Source organism: Phodopus roborovskii, unplaced genomic scaffold, assembly GCF_943737965.1.
Source record: "Phodopus roborovskii unplaced genomic scaffold, PHOROB, whole genome shotgun sequence".
NCBI classification, from domain to species: Eukaryota; Metazoa; Chordata; class Mammalia; order Rodentia; family Cricetidae; genus Phodopus; species Phodopus roborovskii.
Window position 1 is genome coordinate 29,252,480 of NW_026126434.1, and position 21,128 is coordinate 29,273,607.

Sequence of the window (21,128 nt, forward strand, 5' to 3'; positions counted from 1 at the left end):
TCTCTCTCTCTCTCTCTCTCTCTCTCTCTCTCTCTCTCTCTGTCTCTCTGTCTCTCTCTCTCTCTGACACACACACTAAATATAATATAATATAATGAAATAAAAAGAAAAAAAAAAAGCAACCGTGGTCAAGTCTTCACAGATTTAGAAACAGGCCTGTCATCACACAGCCCATCTGTTTTACAGCTGGGCAAACATGAGTGTGTGTGTGTGTGTGTATGTGTGTGTGTTCCAGCAGAGCCACACACAGGGGACCCAGAAGCTTCCCTCACCCCAAACAGAGGCCAAACCTCTCCAGCATGGCCTGTCTACCAATCACAGGTATCAGTGACTCTGGTTCACTTAGAGTTCACCTCACCCATGCCTCCTGCAGCATAATTTCCCATTACCTCCAGTTTCTTTCTCGCTTATCCAGCTTTATTCTAAAAAGTTACTGTCCACTAATTTTATCATAAGTGGGCTTCATTGTGACTTTTTGTAGACCGAGTTTTCCTATTCTAGCAGCCAACTCCCAAATAACCTACCTGTTTCGCCACCTACCTGTGGACATGTAGGCTGTTCCACAACTTATCTATGGGCATGTGGGATGTTCCATAACTTACCTGTGGGCCTGTAGGCTGTTATACCACAACTACAAATGTGCATGTAGCTTGTTTTACATCTTACCTATGGATTTATACTTTGTTCCATAACCTATCAATGGGCGTGTAGGCTGCTTTTACTCTGCTCTATAACCTACCTTTTGGCTTGTAGACTGTTCCACAACCTAATGTGTTACACTAAGTGTGGGTATACAGGTGTCTGTTGTATACTTTGATTCTTGTTTTTGTTTGTCTTGTTTTTTGAAACAGGGTTTCTCTGTGGCTTTGGAACCTGTCCTGGGACTAGCCCTATAGATCAGGCTGGACTGGAATTCACAGAGATCTGCCTGCCTCTGCCTCCTGAGTGCTGGGATTAGAGGCTTACTCCACCACTGCCGGGCTCTGCCTTTGATTCTTTCCGGTGCACACCTACGCACGGCACAGCTTGACTGTGTGGTGGTTTAAGTTTGATGTTTTGAGGAGCCTCCATGCCTGTTCTTACGGTGGCTGGACTAAGTCACAATCCTCAGCAGTGTAGAAGCACTTATTGCCACAAACATGTTCTTTCCCCTTTTCTGTTTGTTTTTGAGACAGGGCTCACCATGTAGCTGGGTCTTGAACTCACAGCGAGCCCTTGTCTCTGCCTCTGCCTTCTAAGTGTTGCCTTTTTCTTTCTTTAAAAAAACCTATCAATTTTTGTTTTATGTGTATGTCTGTGTACCACTTGTATGCCTGGTTCCCAAGGAGGCCAGAAGGCATCAGATCCCCTGGAACTAGTGTAACAGAAGACTCTGAGCTGCTTCATGTGTGTTGGGAACCAAACCCTGGTCCTCTGCAAGAGCAGGAAGTGCTGTTAGCTGCTGATCCCATCTCTCCAGCCCTTCCTATGGTTTTCTTGATAGTCAGACTGAGGTGAGTTGGACTCAATGTAGCTAGAACTTTATTTTTATCATATTTTATTTAATAATTGCTATTATTTATGTGTGGATGTGCACTCCCACCACAGCACATGTGTGGAGGCCAGAGGACAGTTTCGTGGAGTTGGTTCTGTCTTCCACCACCTGGGGCCTGAGGTTGAACTCAGGTCATCAGGAGTGGCAGTGGGAGCCTTTACTCCCCCGAGCCATCTTGATTGCCCTCAATGTAGTCCTGGTTATCATTTCCCTGAGGGTTAAAAATATTGAACTTAAACAAAAACTTAGAAGTTAGCACTTGAAGGGCACAGGCTTCCCCGCGGCATATTCTAGCATGCTTAGCCTTGGTTCACTAACACCTTTCTTCCCCCATCCAGGTTTATACCATCCCTTTCTTCCCCCTTCCCATTTTACATTCCATGTGTTCCGTTAACCCCTTCTCCTCCTGCTTCCTGAGCTTTACCCAAGTGCCCCCTGGTTTCATGCACTTCTTCTTTTGAATAATGTCTTTTCAGGGCTGCTGGTGGCGGCGGTGCTATTCTGGCAGGTGGAAGGCCCAGCACGATTCCCAGCACCACAAACAAGTGTCTGAAGTTCTGAGATTGTTGCATGTTCTGGGTATTGCTCTCCTGTCAGGTGGACAGCTGGTCAAGCATTCTCTCCCACTCTGTCTGTCTCTCTTGTTTCGTTTCTTTGATTCTTCAGAAGTTTTTTAACCTACTGCAACCCCACTTTTCAGTTCTTACTCTCCACCCCCACCCACCTCTCCGTGTTGCTGGAGATGGAGATCTTGCAGTATCTCCTGTACCTGTGTTTCCAGCTCTTACATCGAAGTCTTTGATCCATTCTACGTTGGTTTTTTTTTTTGGTAAAGGGTGACAGGTACGGAAATATGAGTGGGGGAGGGGCACTCTTAGGAAAGCTTTGTAGGTTTCTTTGAAACATCTAGACAGCTCTCCAGTCTGTCCTGTTCTCTGTGCCTTGCACAGTGGGAAGGCCTCCTGGAGGTCACACAGGCTTCATGGATTCCCAGGAGGGAATGTGGAGTAGTCAGGGGTTGGGGGATGGAGACCGTTCTTATTCTAGTGAGCTAGGGGCCAGTGTTGGTGGGAGTCTGGTGCCATCTGGTGGCCCTAGAGAAAACTGGGTCATTCCTGGGACTTGTATGAGCCACTGAGTGTTCCCTGGGTGCTTCCTGAATGCTATGGCTGCCCCCATGCAGGACGTGCATCTTCTTACTCTATTCTGAAGATAACCCCATGTGGCAGGTGTGACCATCACAACCCTGAAAATAAGAGCCCAAGTCTAGAAACTGTCACTAACATGACAGGGTCTCACCCTTGGACAAAGTGGACTTTGACTTGTGAGCAAGTCTTCAAACACTTGCTAACATTTATTCTCCCACTATTCTGCTTTTAATATGTACGAATGTGTAAAACACTAATGAGGCTGAAAATTCAAAAGACAAAGAGGAACACTTCCCATTGTCACTCCATGGCTGACACAGTTAGGGTTGCCTGGGAAGAGGGGACCTTGATTGAGAAAGTGTCCCTACCAGACAGGCCTTGAGCAAGCCTGTGGTGCATTTTCTTTATTGACGATTGATGTGGGAGGGCCCAGCTCACTGTGGGAGGGGTCACTCCTGGGCAGGTGATCCCTGGTTATATAAGAAACCAGGCAGAGCAAGCCAGTAAGCAGTGTTCCTTCATAGCTTTTGCTATGGTTTTGCCTTGAGTTCGTGCGTTGGCTTCCCTCAAAAGTGGAAATGTAATGGAGACTTGTAAGGCAAATAACACTTTCCTCTTGGAGTTGCTTTTGGCCATGGCATTTATCTCAGCAGTAGAAAGTTGTGCTATGGGTGTGTACATATTCCTGCATCACATTTCCCCAAAGAGCAGTTCTCTAAATGTGCTTTCCTGAAATTCCCTTATTACACTTAAAGTGTGTACAACTGTTCAGTAACCTATTTCGTGGCTGTGCAGTGCCTGTCTGGTGAGTGCACATTACTACTTAATTACGCTCACATTGCTGCTTAAGCTCATTGGAAGTTGACTCTGGAAGTGAGGAGGCCCCTTTCCCTTCTGCCCCAAAATTCCTGCCCTAGATCAGGCTGGCCTTTGTGGTGATATATTGTTTATGATTTAATAAAGCTTGCCTGGAGATCAGAATGCAAAGCCAGCCAACTAGTCATACAAGCTGGACAGTGGTGGTGCACATCTTTAATCCCCGGACTCAGGAGACAAAGGCAGATGAATCTCTCTGTGTCAAGACCACCCAGGGCTACACAAGAGTGAATCAGTCTAAAAGAGAAACAGAGCTCAACCCTTTAATCCCAGCACTAGAGAGGTATATAGGGAAGAAGCAAAGGGCCTCATGTGAGACTCGGTTTCCAGTCACAGGAAAGGCAGGATCTCCAGTTCAGTCTTGGTAGAGGGAAGAGCTATTGGATGGCTGCTTTGCTTTTCTGATCTTCAGTTTTGAACCCCAATATCTGTCTCTGGGTTTTTATTATCTATGTTACCGGCCTCCCAATTGCCACAGGGAGAAAAGAAAACAATAAACAGCTAAGGGCATTAGAGACACAGTATCCTTGAGACACAGTATAGCAATGCCTGTGGTGGACTTGGGACGTTGGAAGCTCTCACAGGGAGAGGAAGAATCCTCCATCCTGGGCTCTTTTGGTCTGGACTTCAGATGACTGTCTCAGCTTCCTCAGTTTCTGTTGGGCGATTGTTAAGCTTCTGATTGATGATGTCATTTCTATCTGTTGCTCTTTGATGTTTACTTTCTCCAGTTAGGACTGCATATTTACTCAGTTAGGACTCTTCCCCACCTATGGGAACACAGATGGCTGCCTCCATGCACTTCCCCAGGTGATTTTCCTTGGGAATCCATTTGGCACGGTCCCTTTGCTCCCTCTCAGTTGGCAATGGTAGTCCTCTCTGCTGGATGTTCTGAACACCCAATGGATGGTGTTTAATATTGCCTCCAATTTCTCTCTGCTACTGGCTATTTATTCTATTTATTTTGCTTTCTATATACTTAATAAACTCACCCATTTTGAAATGAGAAGTTCAGCTATTGTGGAGTATTCTCTGAAGAAGAAGTGGGTGGCTGGGTGATGTTATTACAAATATTCGCCATCGTCCAGTGACTTGTTTAGGTGCTTAAATGCATGTATACAAACATGTCAACAGGATAAAATTCCTCAGTTGAGAAAATGCCCCCATCAGATTGGCCTGGGCAAATCAGTAGGACATTTTGTTTTTACTTGATGATTGATGTGGAAAGGCCAGCCCACTGTGGGTGGGGCCATCCCTAAGTAGGTGGCCCTGGGTTCTATAAGATAGCAGCCTGAGCAAGTCATGGGGAGCAAGCCAGTAAGCAGCACCCTGCAAGCCAGTAAGCAGCACCCTGCATGGCCTCTGCATCAGCTCTTGCACCCAGGTTCCTCCCTGAGTTCCTGCCCCAACTTCCCTCAGTGATGAATTGTAAGCCAGGGGGTGAAATAAGCCCTTTCCTCTGCAAGTAGCTTTGGCTGTAGTGTTCATCACAGCAACAGAAAGCTGTCTGAGGTGGCAGAGGTGGGTTAATTTTCATATCTTTTCCCATGAAATTTTCAGCACAGTATTATAGCCATTAAAATATCTGTCAATCATGATCATCATTGTCATGATGATGATGATGAGACTGGGGTTTGTAGCCAGCCAGTGTGTTCTATAGAATCTCGTCCCTCCATTTTGTTGACCTACCCCATGCTTCCTTATATTTTGTTCTTATGAATATATTTGCATGATGTTATTCTTTTGAGAATTCTGTCTGTCTGTCCTTCTGTCTTGATTTCCTCCTCCCTCTTCCCCTTGACTGGCATACAAGACATGGTACAATCTGTCTTCTGTCTTGTGATAAGTCCACTGTTGGCTCCCTTCAAGCCATGTCCACAAAGCCGTCTACATCTTCTTTGTTCTACATCTTCTGCTGTCCATGTCAGCCACCCCATAGGAAGGGACACTTCTTGGTCAGAATAGTTCAGGGACCTACAAATGGGGATGCACAATAAACAATCTGCTTTGTCCTAGGACTTCATGCTCTGTAGACATTTTGCCCTCCTGACTTAAACCACTGACACTGACCCTCCAGGTAACTGGTTCTTGGCTCTCATAATGCAACTTTATCAAAGTGTTCTGCCTAGCAACAAATGATGCATAAGTCTTCAGTCTTGATTGGTTAATAGACAGTTCCAGTCTCAGGGAGGCTGGAGAGTTATCTATACTTTGTGATTTTTTTTTTCAGTTGTGTGGAAGATAGTTCCATTTAAAGGGCTTACCACCCTCTTTACTGTCATTGTCCCCTCAAGAATGGGTGCTGGGAGGGCCCCCTGGGTGGTGGCTCTCCTAGTGAACCTCATGAGGCCAGATTCCTTCATGTCTGAAGGCAGAGACTCCCCAGGTAAGAACAGCAATTTGTTTCTGGGTGTCTTTGCTGCAATTGGTGCGGGGTTACTCTGCTTTACAGCTCAAAGTCTCAGAATAGAGTGGCTCTGACTTAAAGAGCAATTGTCCTTCCACTGACCAAGAAGCCCTCGGGCCTTCTTCATCACCTACAATGAGCTGCCTGGAAAGGACTTCCCGTACCTGAGACATGGATGCCAGGGAAAGGAGGAAGGAAGAAAGAGATGTTTTCCCTTGTTGGGCTCCTTATGTATCGGTATCAGATTCTAGAACCGTGAAAGCCAGCGTCTGAGAGCGCTGACTCTCCTAAGTGACAGTCCATGCCTATGACGACTCTGTTTAATCTCATGAATTGGAGATGACCTCTCCTGTCACCTACTAAGTGTTCAGCATTGTACTGAGCAGTTTTGCGGTGTAAGGGAAGAAGCCAGACAAGTTGAATATGTTAATTATCTTTGGCCTCAGGTTATTGTGTGTAACTTACTTTTTACTTTTTAGCCAGGGAGATGGACTATGTAAACACGGGCACTGTTAGACCACGAAAATGTGGGGCTGTGAGCAGAAAACAGGATGTGATAATGCTAAGAAAAGATTCCCCTTTAATGTCTGGGTCGCATCAAATACGGAAGAGGAACAAGCCTTAGCGAGGGAACATAATTTTCTTTGAAAACAAAAAGATGCTCTGAGTTCATCGTGTCCATTTGACAAATTAAAAAAAAAAAATCAGCATGGGGTTTCCTTCCTTCCTTCCTTCCTTCCTTCCTTTCTTTCCTTCTTCCTTCCTTTTTCTTTTTCTTCTTCTTTTTGCTTGTTTGTTTTTTGAGGCAGGGTTTCTCTGTGTAGTCCTGGCTATCCTGGAACTCGGTCTGTAGATCACAGAGTTTGGCCTGCCTCTTTCTCTCGAGTTCTGGGATTAAAGGCCAGGCTTCAGCACAGATTTTAAAATGATGAAAAATCCACATATCTTTTGCTTCTTTAGCTTGTAAGAGGGAACAGAAAAGGGTAGAAATGCTGAGGGACTGGAGGATGGTACATCATCTCAATGCAGTGGCCAAGACAAGGGAGCCTGGATGTCCATTGAGGTCACTCTTGGCGGAGGCTGGGCATTCTTGGAGGATGCTGCTGAGCTTAGGCATGAGCAGACCCAAGGCTCAAGCACAACAGCCTTTATCCTTCAAGTGGCAGCTTGGAGCTTTTCATGCAGCTCTTCTGTGATCTACCTGCTGTGTCTCGATCTCAAGAGTGCAGAACTGAGCGCAGAACTCAAGAGCGCCATCACTGCAGAAAGCCTTTCTCTTCCTGTCCCACCTCCTCCCTCTCCTTTCCTCTCCACGGATACCGTCCCAAGTGTGCTTTCAGCATGAGTGCAGTGTTCAGAAATGTGAAATGAGTCGTCAGATGGCTCAGTGGGTAAAGCCATGTGCTGCCAAACCTGACAACTTGAGTCCAATCCCCAGGACCCACATGTTGGACAGGGGAGGGTTTACTTCTGGAAATTGTTTTCCCTGTAGGTTTCAAATTTTTAATAAATGACGCTGAGCATTGATGACATCAACCATATACTTTTGGGCATGTTGTAGTCAAAATGACTCTCAAATCTGCACCCTCTACCTTGGTGTACTGGGCACAGGCTTTTCTAGAGTTGCATTGGCATACCCAGGCACAGGCTTTTCCAGTGCTGCATTGTGTACCAGGCACAGGCTTTCCCAGAGCTGCAGCTGGTTCCTAACCCTTTTGTGGTTCCCAGAGGATTTTGTGATCCAGGCAAAGGCGGACTGTTACTTCACCAACGGGACAGAAAAGGTGCGCTTCGTGGTCAGGTTCATCTTCAACCTGGAGGAGTACTTACATTTTGACAGTGACTTGGGGGTGTTTGTGGCGCTGACGGAGCTAGGGGAGCCTGATGCTGAGCAGTGGAACAGACGTTGGGACCTCCTGGAGCAGAGCCGAGCCTCTGTGAACATGGTCTGTAGGCAGAACTACAAGCTGGGGGCCCCCTTCACCGTGGAGAGAGAGGGTGAGTGAGGGCAGGGCCTAGTGGTGTTCTCCACAAGAACCTTGTGACTGGCACTTAAAAATGTTTTAAATTACCTCCCCCACCCACGTGTGTGTGTGTGTGTGTGTGTGTGTGTGTGTGTGTGTGTGTGTGTGTGTTCCATGCATGCCACCGTGAACACACAGAGGACGGGGGCAACTTGAGGCAGTTGGTTCTCTCCCCATCATGTGGGTCCTAGGGATGGAACTCAGGTCCTCTGTCTTGGTGGCTGGCACCTTTATTTGTTGAGCTACCTTGCTGGCTTTTTTGTGACAGGAAATTTATTCTCCAGGGTAAGAGGGTGACAGGTAAGGGGGGGGGCTGAGACTATGCTCTGTCCCCAGTTGTGAATCATAGTCCTTGCAGGATAGGACATCGTGGTCTTAGTTCTGCAACCCCAGTGTTCTCGGGGACTTTGAGGACTGGTATACTCTTAAATTTAATGGGTGACTGTGGGGGACACAGGCATCTAATCCTCCTTGTGGGCACCCATACATGCTTCTCAGGCTAGGGGTCTTAGGGGTCTCTACATTTGCAGCTTCTACTTGGCTGGTCTGGGAAATGGGTCACAGTACCTCTAGATGCTCCAGTCCTTGTGTGATCCTTCTTCTCTCTTGCTAGTACCACCGGAGGTGACAGTGTTCCCAGAGAGGACTCCGCTGCTGCAGCAACACAACCTGCTGCTCTGCTCTGTGACAGGCTTCTACCCCGGGGACATAAAAGTTAGGTGGTTTCGGAATGGACAGGAGGAGAGGTCTGGCATCATGTCCACTGGACTTGTTAGGAATGGAGACTGGACCTTCCAGATGACAGTAATGCTGGAAATGATACCACAGTTTGGAGACATCTACAGCTGCCTCGTGGAACACCCCAGCCTCCAGAGCCCTGTTTCTGTGGAGTGGAGTAAGCTTTGTTTATTTTTTTAGTTACTTAGTTAGTTTGTTTGTTTTATTCCTGGGCTTGACCTGTGGAATTTGTGTCACTTCTGTGTTCATCTTGATTACAAGACAATGTCCCCTGATCTGAGAATTTTAGGGCTAGGGTGGGAGAGAACAGGACAGGCAGCCATCCTCAGAGCATGTAAGGAGGCCTCCAACCCTAGGATCTAGCATTCTTTAGTATTTTAGTCTTTAGGGACACTGCCATGGGCTCTAAGTCAGGGACAGGGCTGGAGGTGTGGCGCAGTTGGTAAAGTGCTTGTCATGCAAGCATGAGGGTCTGAAATTGATCCCCAGAAGCTCTAATGCCTGCTTGTAGTCCCAGGGCCAGCGAGGTGAGGACAGGCAGTCCCTGGGCTCACAGGCCACCCAGCCTAGCTAACTTAGTAAGCTCCAGGCCAGAGAAGAACCTGATGCAAAAACAACAGCAAAGGTGAATGGTATTTGAGGAATGCCACCTGAAGTCGGCCTCTGTTCTATGCATACATCACACACATGCTCATGAGTGCGCACACACACACACACACACACACACACACACACACCAGTGACAGGTGGGAGGCAACTCCATTTCTAGATTTAACTCTTTCCTGAGCAGCATTGGATAGAGTCCAAGATAGAATTTGGGGTTTTAAGAAGTTGTGTCCAGCCTAGTGGTGGTGGTGCACACCTTTAACCCCAGCACTCAGGAGGCAGAGGCAGGAGGATCTCTGAGTTTGAGGGCAGCCTGTCCACGGAGTGAGCTCCAGGACAGCCAGGGTTACACAGGAAAAACAACAACAACAACAACAAAAAACCAACCAACCAAACAAACAAACAAAAAAAAAACAGAGCAAAACAAAAAATAAATAAAGAAGTTGCATCCGGTATTGGGATCATTCCATTGAGTTTAAATCTTGTTTCCCACAGTGGCTCAGCCTGAATATCCATGGAAAAAGATACTGATTGGAGGTGCAGCACTCCTGCTTGGGCTAATTGTCTTCCTGGTGGGTGTTGTTATCTACTTCAAGGCTCGGAAAGGTAACATACCACCGAGGAGAGCCTTCCCATCTGCCCTGTGTCTTCTCCACCCCCAGCTTCCTTCACTGTAAAGATCTGAGGGAGGGAAGGTGGGCTGTGCTCAGGTTATCACTGTGATAGTGTTCTTAAAGCCAGGGGAGTCCAGGGGTCAGCACAGGGGAGTGCTGGCATTGCAGGCCACCTCCCCACACCCAGGAAAATCACATTTGATCCTGACTGGGGATCCCATTCTCTCTTTTCAGCATCTGTGGAGACCCAGTCAGACCATGAGGTAAGTTTTCCCATTCCTTGTCTTTGGCTGGCCGATCATTGTCTAGTTTTTTTTGGCCAGAACAAGTAGGGGAGACAGGGGTGCCTGTCTGAGCCATTGTCTCTGAGTCTCTGGAATGGGAGAGTAGAAAGCCTTCTGAGATCCTCCCATTGTTTCTGCAGGTCTCAAGAGCTTATCCACCTCATTCCCAGTAAGATCCTAATGGAAGCTTCCCCTATAGAGCCTGAAGAAGTATTAAAAGCCTGAGGCCCTAGGTTGGGTAAAGAAGACTGGCTCTAGAGTCATGGGATGTAGTCATGCATCTTCCCATTAGGTCCTTCTCCCTCCTGTCTGTACTTCAGTAGTCTCCATTTCCAGGACACTGTCCAGAAATTCCCTTAGACCCAATTCACTCTAGTCCCAAGAGTTTTTGGTCTGTGTGGTCTGACCCTAACCCTGTGAGTGGGGAATCCCCAGTCTTTCTGTCTTCCAACCATAGCTTACAGTCTTCTAGAGAGTTACTTTAAAATCCCTTGTATTGTAAAATAAAACAGGAACAGATAATTGTAGTGGATGTATAATTCAATGACTTGTTTAAGGCAAAAACCTTGTAATCACCAGCTCAACAAGACACAGACCTTGGAAGCCTCTGTTGAAGTCATCATGATGTGCCTTGGCCAATAAACACCTGCAGGCACACACTATACACATGGGTTTTTGTAAACAGCCTCTTAGCCAAGTGTACATTTCTGAGTACCACACTCCAGTCTTTGTTGTCTCTTAGCCTTCCAGATGTTTTACTTGATCCCTTCTTTCTGTTAAGATTAAATTTGGTGAGAAGCCTGAGTTGCCTATGGTGAAGAGTTTCTCACACTTGGATTTTGTTGCCTGCACACACATTCTTTTGCCCTTTATAGTTTCTGTAAGTTAGCACCTGATGCAGAGGTGAGGGTCAGGTTGTTTTCATTCTTTTGGTGTCTATAGGAGGCCATGTCTTTATCTGTAGTCACATTTAATCTCCCCATTTCTCTTCTCATGATGTTACAATAACCATTGATGCTAATTGTTCAGATCTGGTAATTTAAAAGGGATTGCTACATTGTGACAGTCCAATTCTAGGATTCTTTCTTCATTTATTATGTATTGTTTGCTCTATTCACTGTTATTTGCACTAGAAGTTCAAAGTCTATGATGGGAAAACTGTGGGTGTCTTGCTGTGATTCCTGCACTGGAGTTGTGTTCACTGTTGTGTTCACTGCTGCACACTTCTAAAACAAAGAACTAATTTCACCTAATAGTGACCCTAGTAGCGCAATGAAATTCACTGGCTTTCATAAGTCTTGATACTCAAGTAACAGTCTTTTTAATAATTTCACAAAATTAGAAGTATTTCTGTTGTATGCAGATGGAAAGGCAGCTGTAAAAATATGAGTTATGAGTGGAACAGCAATTCCCTTGAATAAACCATCATTTTGTTTTAAAAGAAAATGTTTTTCATTAGTTTCTTATTGAGAATTTCATACCATCCCATCCCCCTCCCTTCCAGTTTCTCCTCCCATCACATTTACCTCTCATATGCTTTTTTTTTTTTTTTTTTTTTTGCTTTAATTCACTGAGTCAACTTAGTTCTGCCTGTATGTACATGGGAACATTTTCTGGTGTGTGTGTGGCTTATCAGGGGCTGCATCCCTGAAGAACATTGACTCTACCTACCCAGCAGCCATCAACTGCCTGCAGGAGCGCCTCAGCTAAGGATGGGTCTTTACAAGTCCTTGTAGTGGTATATTGCTTATGATTGCCTGAAGGTCAGAATGCAAAGCTAGCCACAGCCTTAGAGGCCAGGCAATAGTGGCACACATTTTTAATCCCAGGTTTCAGGACACAGAGGCAGATGGATCTTTGTGAGTTCCAGGGTTATGTGAGAGTGAATCAGTCTAAAAGAGTACAGAGATTTTGCCTTTAATCTCAGTACTTGAGAGGTATATAAGACAGGAGCAGGGTCTCAGAGCTGGCAGTCATCTCCAGGCACATTGAGGACAGGATTGCCTCAGCCTCAGTAGAGGTAAGAACTCTCTGGTGACTTGGCTGCTTTGCTTTTCTGATTTTCAGCTTGAACCCCAATATATGTCTGTGGGTTTATATTATTCATGGTACATATTGGCACCCAATGTGGGTCCCGAACCCATGACCCCCAAGATTAAGAGCCTCACGCTCTACCAACTGAGCTAGCCAGTATTATTTGTGCTACAGTCCCTTCCATCCATACTGGGATTTTGGATGGCTTGATCGTGGGTATACAGACACTTTTTGAATGACATTTAGCTTGCTTTGAAATAAATCATAGTTTAGTTGGTAGGAGATTTTTCTGGTGCATTTTCAAATGGTCTCAACATTTGTACCATGTTACCAATAAAGAACACGAACTATTTGAAATAAAGCAATTTTCTATTGCTTATTTTTAATGTAAAACTGGTTTTGTTTGTTTGTTTTGCCCTTTCTGAGGACAGCTGCTGGCAATGTCTCCTGTGCTCCAGCATGGGGTCCAAGAGACTCTGGCTCTACTGGAGAAATCCAGCTGCTCCCAGCCCCACTTCAGCTCTTCCTGAACTCCTTCCTGGTTCAGTTTTGATTCTGTTCCCCACAATATCCCCTCTTTCTATATTCCTGCCTGAAGATTTTTTTCCTCTAGAAGTCTTGAGATTTTATGTTTTCTGCTTTTTGCCTGAAGGTGTGTGTGTGTGTGTGTGTGTGTGTGTGTGTGAGAGAGAGAGAGAGAGAGAGAGAGAGAGAGAGAGAGAGAGAGTGAGAGAGAGGAATTTCAGAATTTCATGCAGTTCACGCTGGCCTCAGCATCACTGTGTACCTGAAGCTGGCCTTGAACCCCTGACCCTCCTGTTTCCACCTCTTACGTTCTAGGTTTACCAGCATGTGCCACCAGGCATGGTCCTTTTACTGACAGATGTTTACCTTCTTCAGTACCATTTGTTGAAAACTCTTACCTTCTCTGTAGTGCATCAATTTAACATTTTTTTTTTTTTTTTAAGACAGGGTTTCTCTGTGTAGTCCCAACTGTTCTGGAACTTGCTCTGTAGACAAAGTTGGCCTCAGACTCAGAGATCTGCCTGCCTCTTCCTCCAGAGTGCCGGAATTAAAGGTGTGTACCACCTCCATCTCCTGGTTCAGTTTCACCTTTATATCAAAAGTTATTTAGGGGCTGCAAGATACCTCCCTGAATAAAAGTGTTTGCTGCCAAACCTGGCAACTTCTGACCTCTAGCACAGCACAGTGGCTGGCGCGCACGCGCGCACACACACTCAAACACACACTAAACACAATAAAAAACAAAATGCTAAAAATTTATTTGGGACATACTGCATTGGCCTGCATCTGGGTTTTTTACTCTGCCCTGTTGGTCTGTGCCTGGTCCTTGGCCGGTGTCACATATCTTCATTTCTGTGGCAGTAGAAGTCTTACAGTTGGGTTGATTGCTTTCCAAACTCTTTACTCTTTTTCAAGATAGTTTTTGCGATTCTAACCCCTTGCCCTCAGTCTGTGTTTGCAAAGATGGTGACGAGTCTGAAGAGTGTTCCATCTTTTCTGTGCTAACTCTTCTAGCTCACAAACAGCATGCTTCTTCATCCATTCATTTGTTTATTGATTAGTATTGATTAGATTTATTCATTTTATTTTGTGTGTGAGTAGTTTTTGCCTGCATTCGTTCGGGTGCAGTCACCACGTGGTTGCTGGAATTGAACTTGGGTCTTCTGGAAGAGCAGCCAGTGCTCTCCAGCCTTCTTTGACATTTTAATTAGTGGGTTATTTTTACCATATACTATTGTGGATTCTTTGTTAGATCTATACCTGTAGAGAGCCAGCAGTACCATTCCCGAAGATGGGCGCCGGTTTCCTGTCCATGAGCCAGCAAGGCACGGTTGTTTTCCACCCGAAGGATAGCAATGCGCATGCGTAACGTAACACATGTCATGGGGTGTTTGTCACAAGTATCGTGGGCTGCACCAATCAGTAACGGACACGACTCCTCTGAGCATATATAAGCAGAGCCCTTTTTCCTCCTCGGGGTCCTTCCTCATCTCGCGGTAAGAGCCGCACAATAAAGCTACGCTACAGAAGAATCCTGTTGTTGAGCGTCGTTCTTGCAGGCGAGGTGACAGCGCTAGACATATACCTAAATATTTAACTTCTGGAATTAGTTGACAAAAGCAACCAAACTGTATCGGTATGATTTCCTGCATTTTTCTCCTCGGTGCTGGAGAGTGAAGCCAGGGTCTTTGTGGATGCAGCACTTACACCCCTGAGCTACATCCATAGCCCCCTTGGCCACTTTATTTGATTTAAGTTTGAAGCAGGATCTCACTAAGTCGACCTCAGTGGCCTTGAGCTCATTTTGCAGTTCAGGCTGGCCTTGAACTTGGGGGTCTTCCTGCTCCAGCCTCCTGAGTAGCTGGGCTCACAGGCCAGTGCTGTCAGGTCAGGTACTCAGCACTCTTCCCTCCCACAGGATCACACTCTGTGACCTGCTTTCCTCTGCACACTGACAGTACAGCGTTTCATCTTTTTTCCCCTCTGGAAAGCCATGGAGAATAATTTGTTGCAAGGACATGTTCTGGTGGGGAGGTCATCACAGCCAGAGAGGCACTGTGTGTTCATGACTGGTATGCAGAAGTATAGTTTATTTTAGTTTATTTTTTTCAAGACGGGGTTTCTCTCTGTGTTGCTGGCCAGCCTGGTCCCATAGCTACATCAGCCCTGAATAACACACAGAGACGCTGTATTAGATATAAAGCTGTTTGCCTGTTACTAGCATTTCTTATTGGCTAGCTCTGTCTTAAATATTAATCCATTTCTATCAATCTAAGTGTTTCCATGTGGTCTTATCTTACTGGAGAGAGGGTCGGGACCTCTTCTCTCTCAAGTCTCTACATCTTGACTCTCTTTACTATACCTCCCAGAATCCTCCTTGTTTCCTAGTCCCACCTATCTTGTCTTCCTATTGCCAACATTGCTTTATTCATTAACCAATAAGAGAAACATATTTATAGAATGACATCTCCCATCATCTCTGTAGCTTTGGAGCCTGTCCTGGAACCCGATCTGTAGACTAGGCTGGCCTGGAACTCAGAGACCCACCTGCTTCTGCCTCCAGAGTGCTGGGATTAAAGGTGTGTGTCACCACTGCCCAGCTAAGTACAATGTATTTTTTATACTCATCTGCCATCATGTAACCTGATAGATTTACTAAATCCAGTTTATGTGTAAATTCTTTGGGACTTCTATATAGATAAGTAAGTCATCTGAAAATGAAAACGACTCTGTTTCCTTTTGCATTTATGTACTTTTTTTAAAAATTAGGGTTCTCTACAGGAACCCAACTAATAGAATATATTTATAAAGGGGTCTTATTAGGTTTGTTCACATACCAGAGGCCCTACACAGCCATCTGCAAGATGGGGAGAGTGAGGGAAGCCTGTACCTGCTCTGTCTAGGAAACAGTAGCAGCCAGTAATGCTGCCCACTTCAGGCCGAGGGCTGGGAGCTCTCTGGAGAGTCTCTGGCTTGAGCACATGTTCAAAGATGAAAGAAGTTGGACCCTGATGTCCACGAGGATGCCAGCTTCATTTTTATTTTCATCATTGTCCCTGACGGGTGTGCTGATCTCATACTTGGGTTTGGCGAAGTCATGCCCAGTGACATTATACTTAGGTGCTGTGATGTCATACTTAGGTTTCTGCCCCAGAATGTGCTGGGGGAGGGAGACAGCAAGGTGGGAGGGAGGCAGCTGAAGTCTTTCACAGGTGGTTTGAGGGACTAAACATCTCGCCCTTACTAGGTGGGTCAGCTGAGAGAAACTAGAAAGGATAGTGAGGCATGATCAAGAGTAGCACCGAGTAGAACCCAGAGCAGGAAACACCCTTTGCAAACCAAGCTGATCGATAAAGGGAGGAGGTAATCAGGGGAGCCGGGCATTGGGAGCCCTGGGTCACCAGGATTCAGGAGACACAGATGTGTCAGGGATATCTACAGTGAAGGGCACCTGGAGAAACACCTCTGGGCATATCTCTAAGTTTCTAGACTAGGTTAAGTGCGTTTGGAAGACCCATCCTAAATTTGGGCAGTGCCTTCTATAGCCTGAGGGCCCAGAACACACAAGAGACTAGCCAAGAACAAATACTCATCTCTCTTTGCTCCTGGGTGTGGATGTAGTGTGAGCTGCTCCGTCAGGGTCCTGCTGTCACGATTTTAACACCAGGAAGGACTGCACCCTCCATCTCTAAGACAAATCAATCCTCCTTTCCTTAAGTTTTGTTGGTGGGTTGGCTTTTGTCAAGTGTTTTGCCACAGCAACAAGAAAATTAACTAGTACAGTCAGATGTGGAGGTGGACAGTCCTTACTAGAGGACTAAAGATGGTGACGATGATCTTAGCTCCTGATCCACAGCATTCAAATGCCCACCTGTCAATCAGTCTGTGAGATCCTTCAGGAAATTTCAGTCCATAACCGAGCAGGAAAACACTTAGACCCAATAATCTTGTTGCTCAGAGAATTAATATGAAATTCACAAGGAAATGATTCCGATTAAGCTACCAAATCAATATCTCAACATTTCTGCACGTGTTCTTTTCTTCTTTTGGAGATGGGGGTCTCACTGCATAGTCCTGGAACTCACTATAGACCAGGCTGGCCTCAGACTCACAGAGATCCTCCTGCCTCTGCCTCTCAAGTGCTGGGATTAAAGGCGTGTGTCACCACCGCCCAGTCTATTCCTGTAATTTTATTTATTTACCCAAATGACTTCAGACTCAAGCAGATCTACTGAGCTATGGGCTGCGAGAGCTGCACTCCATATTCTCTGATCCCTAGATCCAGAAACTCGCTGCACCACTGGCTCGCTGTCCCCCACCTTCCTTTTTGTAGGGCTTGCACTTTTCCATGAGTCGCCAACCTCCTTTCTATTGTCTTGGTTTGTGTCTCATACATGAGACCTTCACTTCATGGCTTCCACTTTCAGGTCTGAAGTTGCCCTAATCTGTGCCTATATCACTGGTGAGGGTGTCTGTGGTGTGTGGTATGGTGTGTAGTGTGTGGTGTGTAGTGCGGTGGGTGGTATACATGTGTGTGACGTGCGTGTATGTGTAGTGTGGACTTATGCTATTTTCCCACATGGTCTCACATGACTTTGGGCACACCTCATTTGCCATAAATGTCCAGGTCTCCATTTTTGTCTCTATCTTCTTGTTGTGTTGTTGGCAAAAAGTTATTAATAACTCCTGTCTTAGCCACCCAGTGTCTGTGTGGCTGCAGCTGCAGCCCTACCTTCTGCTTCTCACTGGTAGTATTTATTTCATAGGTGTTCATGAATTTTATTAGTCTCTTCCAAGAACCATCTGTAGTTTAAATTTTTATTCTTTTCTACTTTTCAGTTTTCCTTCATAATTTTTCTCTAATTTTAATAATTCTATCTTCTTGAACCTTCCTTAGGTTTAATCTGCGTCTTCTTTTTAACCCTCTCACAGCAAAAGGCACATTGCCTTTTCTTAACACCTCTTCCACAGCAATATGCACATTTACCGGAATTAATTCCCCTGCATGGCAAGGGTTATGTTCTGAGGCAGATGAGGAATGTGGACTGATAGGAACAGTGAACGTGGAAAGATGATGTTCGACTTAACGTACCCATAGGGCAACATCCTTAACCCCAGCAAACCACATGGATATAAGATAGAAGGAGAGAAGAGACTAGAGGGGCCTGGTGGCAACAGGCACAGAGAAAACCACCTTCATAAAAATAACCTTGTAGCCTGCTGCGGTGGTGGCCCACAACTTTAACCCCAGCACCCAGGAGGCAGAGGCAGAGAGAGGCAGAGGCAGGAGGATCTCCATAAGTCTGAGTCCAGCCTGGTCTACACAGTGAGTTCCAGAACAGCCAGGGCTACTTAGTGAGAACCTGTCTCAAAACCACACAACCATCCTTTCTGAGCCGGGTTGTTATGGAAACAAGTCTTCCACACAGCTGTGCTATATTCTGTTGTTGCTATAGGGTCAGAGGAGGTCAAACTGGGAGGGGAAACCGGAAGGGCCAGTCTTAGGGAAGCCTTAGTCTAGGGAGTGAAGTGATGGCTTCAATGGGGGAAACTCCAAGGATCATGGTTTTAAGGAGAGAAAGGAAGTAGGTAGGGAAAAATTAATAATTTACAGAAACAAGAGTCATAAAATCATTTCCCTCCTTGTTAGTGAAATGGCACCGTGCTGTGGTTGCAGGAGAAGGTGACCTTGAGCTAAGAAACCCAGAAAGCCCTCTCTGTTCTTGTCTTAATACACTTGACTGTTCTGGTTAATAAGGAAAACAGAAACACATAGAATACAAAGCTATAGATGTGATCACTCAAGGTTCTATTAACCAGTGTATACTGTCTCCAAGACTAAGGACAAGAAGCAGAGCTGTGGCTGCAGTGGCAAGGCCAGGAGGAATCATGCATGCATTCACTGCTCAGAGGAAAATCCAAATTAAGAATTGGAAACCCAGCAATCAAATGGATAGGAAACAGGAAGAGACAAAACGAAAAGTTAACAACTGAAGTCAGAGGAAAAGAAAATGACAAAATTGTAAAAGAAAACTAAGTCACAAACGGATGATGTACCAAAATGTATTAAAAAAAAAAATGATAAAGGGCTTTGGAAAATGGCATCAAGCAGTCAAAAAAAAAAAAAAAAATGACTATGGAACAAAATATCCCTTGATGAGTTTTCAAGGGTGGGAAGTACTCCACTCTCTCATGGTCACAAGCCTGACAGGGGAAGGCTAGTCTTCCCACACAAGCAGCAGCCCCGCCCTGTCTGACCCTTCTAGTCCTGAGTGGTTTTGGATCTGCCCAAGCCATCCTTCATCTCATCTGCAGATGGGAAATCTCATTAGGTTCCTTCATATCCCAAGAGTTTAGAAGCCTCCTGATGTTTCTTTTTCTCAGTTACTGATGGAAACTGTTTCTTTAGAAACATTGTGTTCCACTGTTTTGTTTGTTTTCCACTGTTGTCTTAGTTAGGTTACTATTGCTGTGATGCGATGCCATTGCCAGACAATTTGGGCAGGAAAGGGTTTATATGGCTTATGCTTCCATATTACTGTTCATCATCAAAGGAAGTCAGGACAGGAACTCAAGCAGGGCAGGAACCTGGAGGCAGGAGCTGATGCAGAGGCCATGGAGGGATGCTGCTCACTGGCTTTCTCAGCCTGCTTTCTTATAGAACCCAGGACCCCCAGCCCAGGCATGGCACTACCCACAATGAGCTGGGCCCATCAATCACTAGGTAAGAAAATGGTCAACAGCCAGATCTTGTGGAGACATTTTCTCAATAGAGGTTCCCTCATCTCAGATGACTCTAGCTTGTGTTAACATAAAACTAGCCAGCATAGGAGTCAAACTCCAGGACTTGTGCATGCAAGGCAAGTGCTCTACCACTGAGCTACATTCATAGCAGAGAGACAGAGACTCAGAGAGGAGAGAAAGAGAGAGAGAGAGAGAGAACAGAACAAAATAAAATTGTGGGTGTTCAGTAGATTTGATAATTAATTTCACAGGGAGACAGAAGGGACAAGTCAGAAGGTCCTCAGCAGGAACTGTGGGAGGCAGATGGCAGACAGGGAGGACAGAGACCATCAAATGGTCACAATTCAAGTCCTATTTGGTGTTTGTTTCCATGTCAAACTGTGACAAAATACACTGCCCATGCCATTCCCAGGACAGCTACAACTCTGAGTGTGAAGTGGACGACACACCAGCAGGTGGCCACCGTGTGCTTCCAATGGTCAGAGCAAGCAGCTGTGGTCTGGTCCCTGGCTCACTGGTCCTGACAGGGAAGGTCAGCGGTCCTGTCCAGAGGGTGTGGCCAGGTGGCTCTCACGGACTGCTCTGTCAGGGCCCAGTGGACAGAGAAGTGGTTTTGGATGCTGCAGAAGCAAAGAAGCGTGAGACTGAGGAGCTTGAGTCCGAGTTAGCGTGACGGCCCTGAGGAGAAAAGTCTCACACTTGAAGCCGAAGCAGAGAACCTGGGTTCACTTCCCAGCTCCACACAGTGGCTCATAGACATTTGTAACTCCTGTCCCAGGAGATCTGACACCCCTCTGGGCTGCGTAGACACCACACACACACATGCTGCACAGACATGCATGCAGCCAAACCTTCATACACATGAAATGATACATGAGTATAACAAACAACTTGATAAAAAGAACACCCCACCCAGGGCTGTCACTTGGTGGCTCCTTTTCCACACCAAGTTTTTGTGATTCGTTGTCAAATGTATTCTTAATACTTTAGCAAATGTGAAATTTTATCACTTATAGTTTAAAAATATCAGGATGCATGTATGTATTTTAAAAACTAAACAACAGATAGCAATTTTAATGAAAGTTAGAGCCCTTCTTACATTTAATGTTAAGAATATTTTACTGAGTAATTTTAACATGAATGGACCCTGAATTATGTCAAATGGTCTTTGGGGATATCTAAGGATTGATGAATTGTAAGGATTCAAATCACAGGAGGTTTACTGTGTGGGCCTTTTTTTTTTTTTTTTTTTGTCAACTGGAGTCACCAGGGAAGAGGGAAACTCAGTTGAGGAATTATCCTCATCAGAATGGCCTGAGACTAATGATAGGTATAGATGGGCCCAGTCCTCCCCGGGGTGGTTCTGGGTTCTATAAGAAAGCAGGTTGAACAAGCCATGAGGAAAAAGCCAGTGAGCAGTGTTTCCTCCATGGTCTCTGCTTCAGTTCCTGCCCCCAGGTCCCTGCCCTGACTTCCTGCCCTGACTCCCTTCCTGATGGAATACAGCCTGGGATATAAGACAAACCCTTTTCTTGCCAAGTTGGTTTGGTCAGAGTTTTGACACAGCAATAGAAAGAAAGCTGGGATATTTATT

General features: G+C 45.6%; 1 protein-coding gene across 1 annotated transcript; it reads left to right on the top strand.

Moving 5' to 3' along the window:
• Positions 1-5,781: 5,781 nt before the first annotated feature.
• On the top strand, positions 5,782-11,671 carry LOC127224283 (HLA class II histocompatibility antigen, DO beta chain). Its single transcript, XM_051187252.1, has 6 exons — positions 5,782-5,944; positions 7,694-7,963; positions 8,603-8,884; positions 9,829-9,939; positions 10,182-10,210; positions 10,372-11,671. The coding sequence occupies exons 1-6, from the start codon at positions 5,854-5,856 to the stop codon at positions 10,402-10,404; spliced, it is 816 nt and encodes a 271-aa protein (XP_051043209.1). The 5' UTR covers positions 5,782-5,853; the 3' UTR covers positions 10,405-11,671.
• Positions 11,672-21,128: the final 9,457 nt, after the last annotated feature.

Coding starts and splice junctions, on each gene's coding strand:
- LOC127224283 (XM_051187252.1), top strand. CDS start 5,854: ATGGGTGCTGGGAGGGCCCCCTGGGTGGTGGCTCTCCTAGTGAACCTC. Junction 8,885..9,828: donor CCCTGTTTCTGTGGAGTGGA/GTAAGCTTTGTT, acceptor TGTTTCCCACAG/TGGCTCAGCCTGAATATCCA. Junction 10,211..10,371: donor AGACCCAGTCAGACCATGAG/GTAAGTTTTCCC, acceptor TTGTTTCTGCAG/GTCTCAAGAGCTTATCCACC.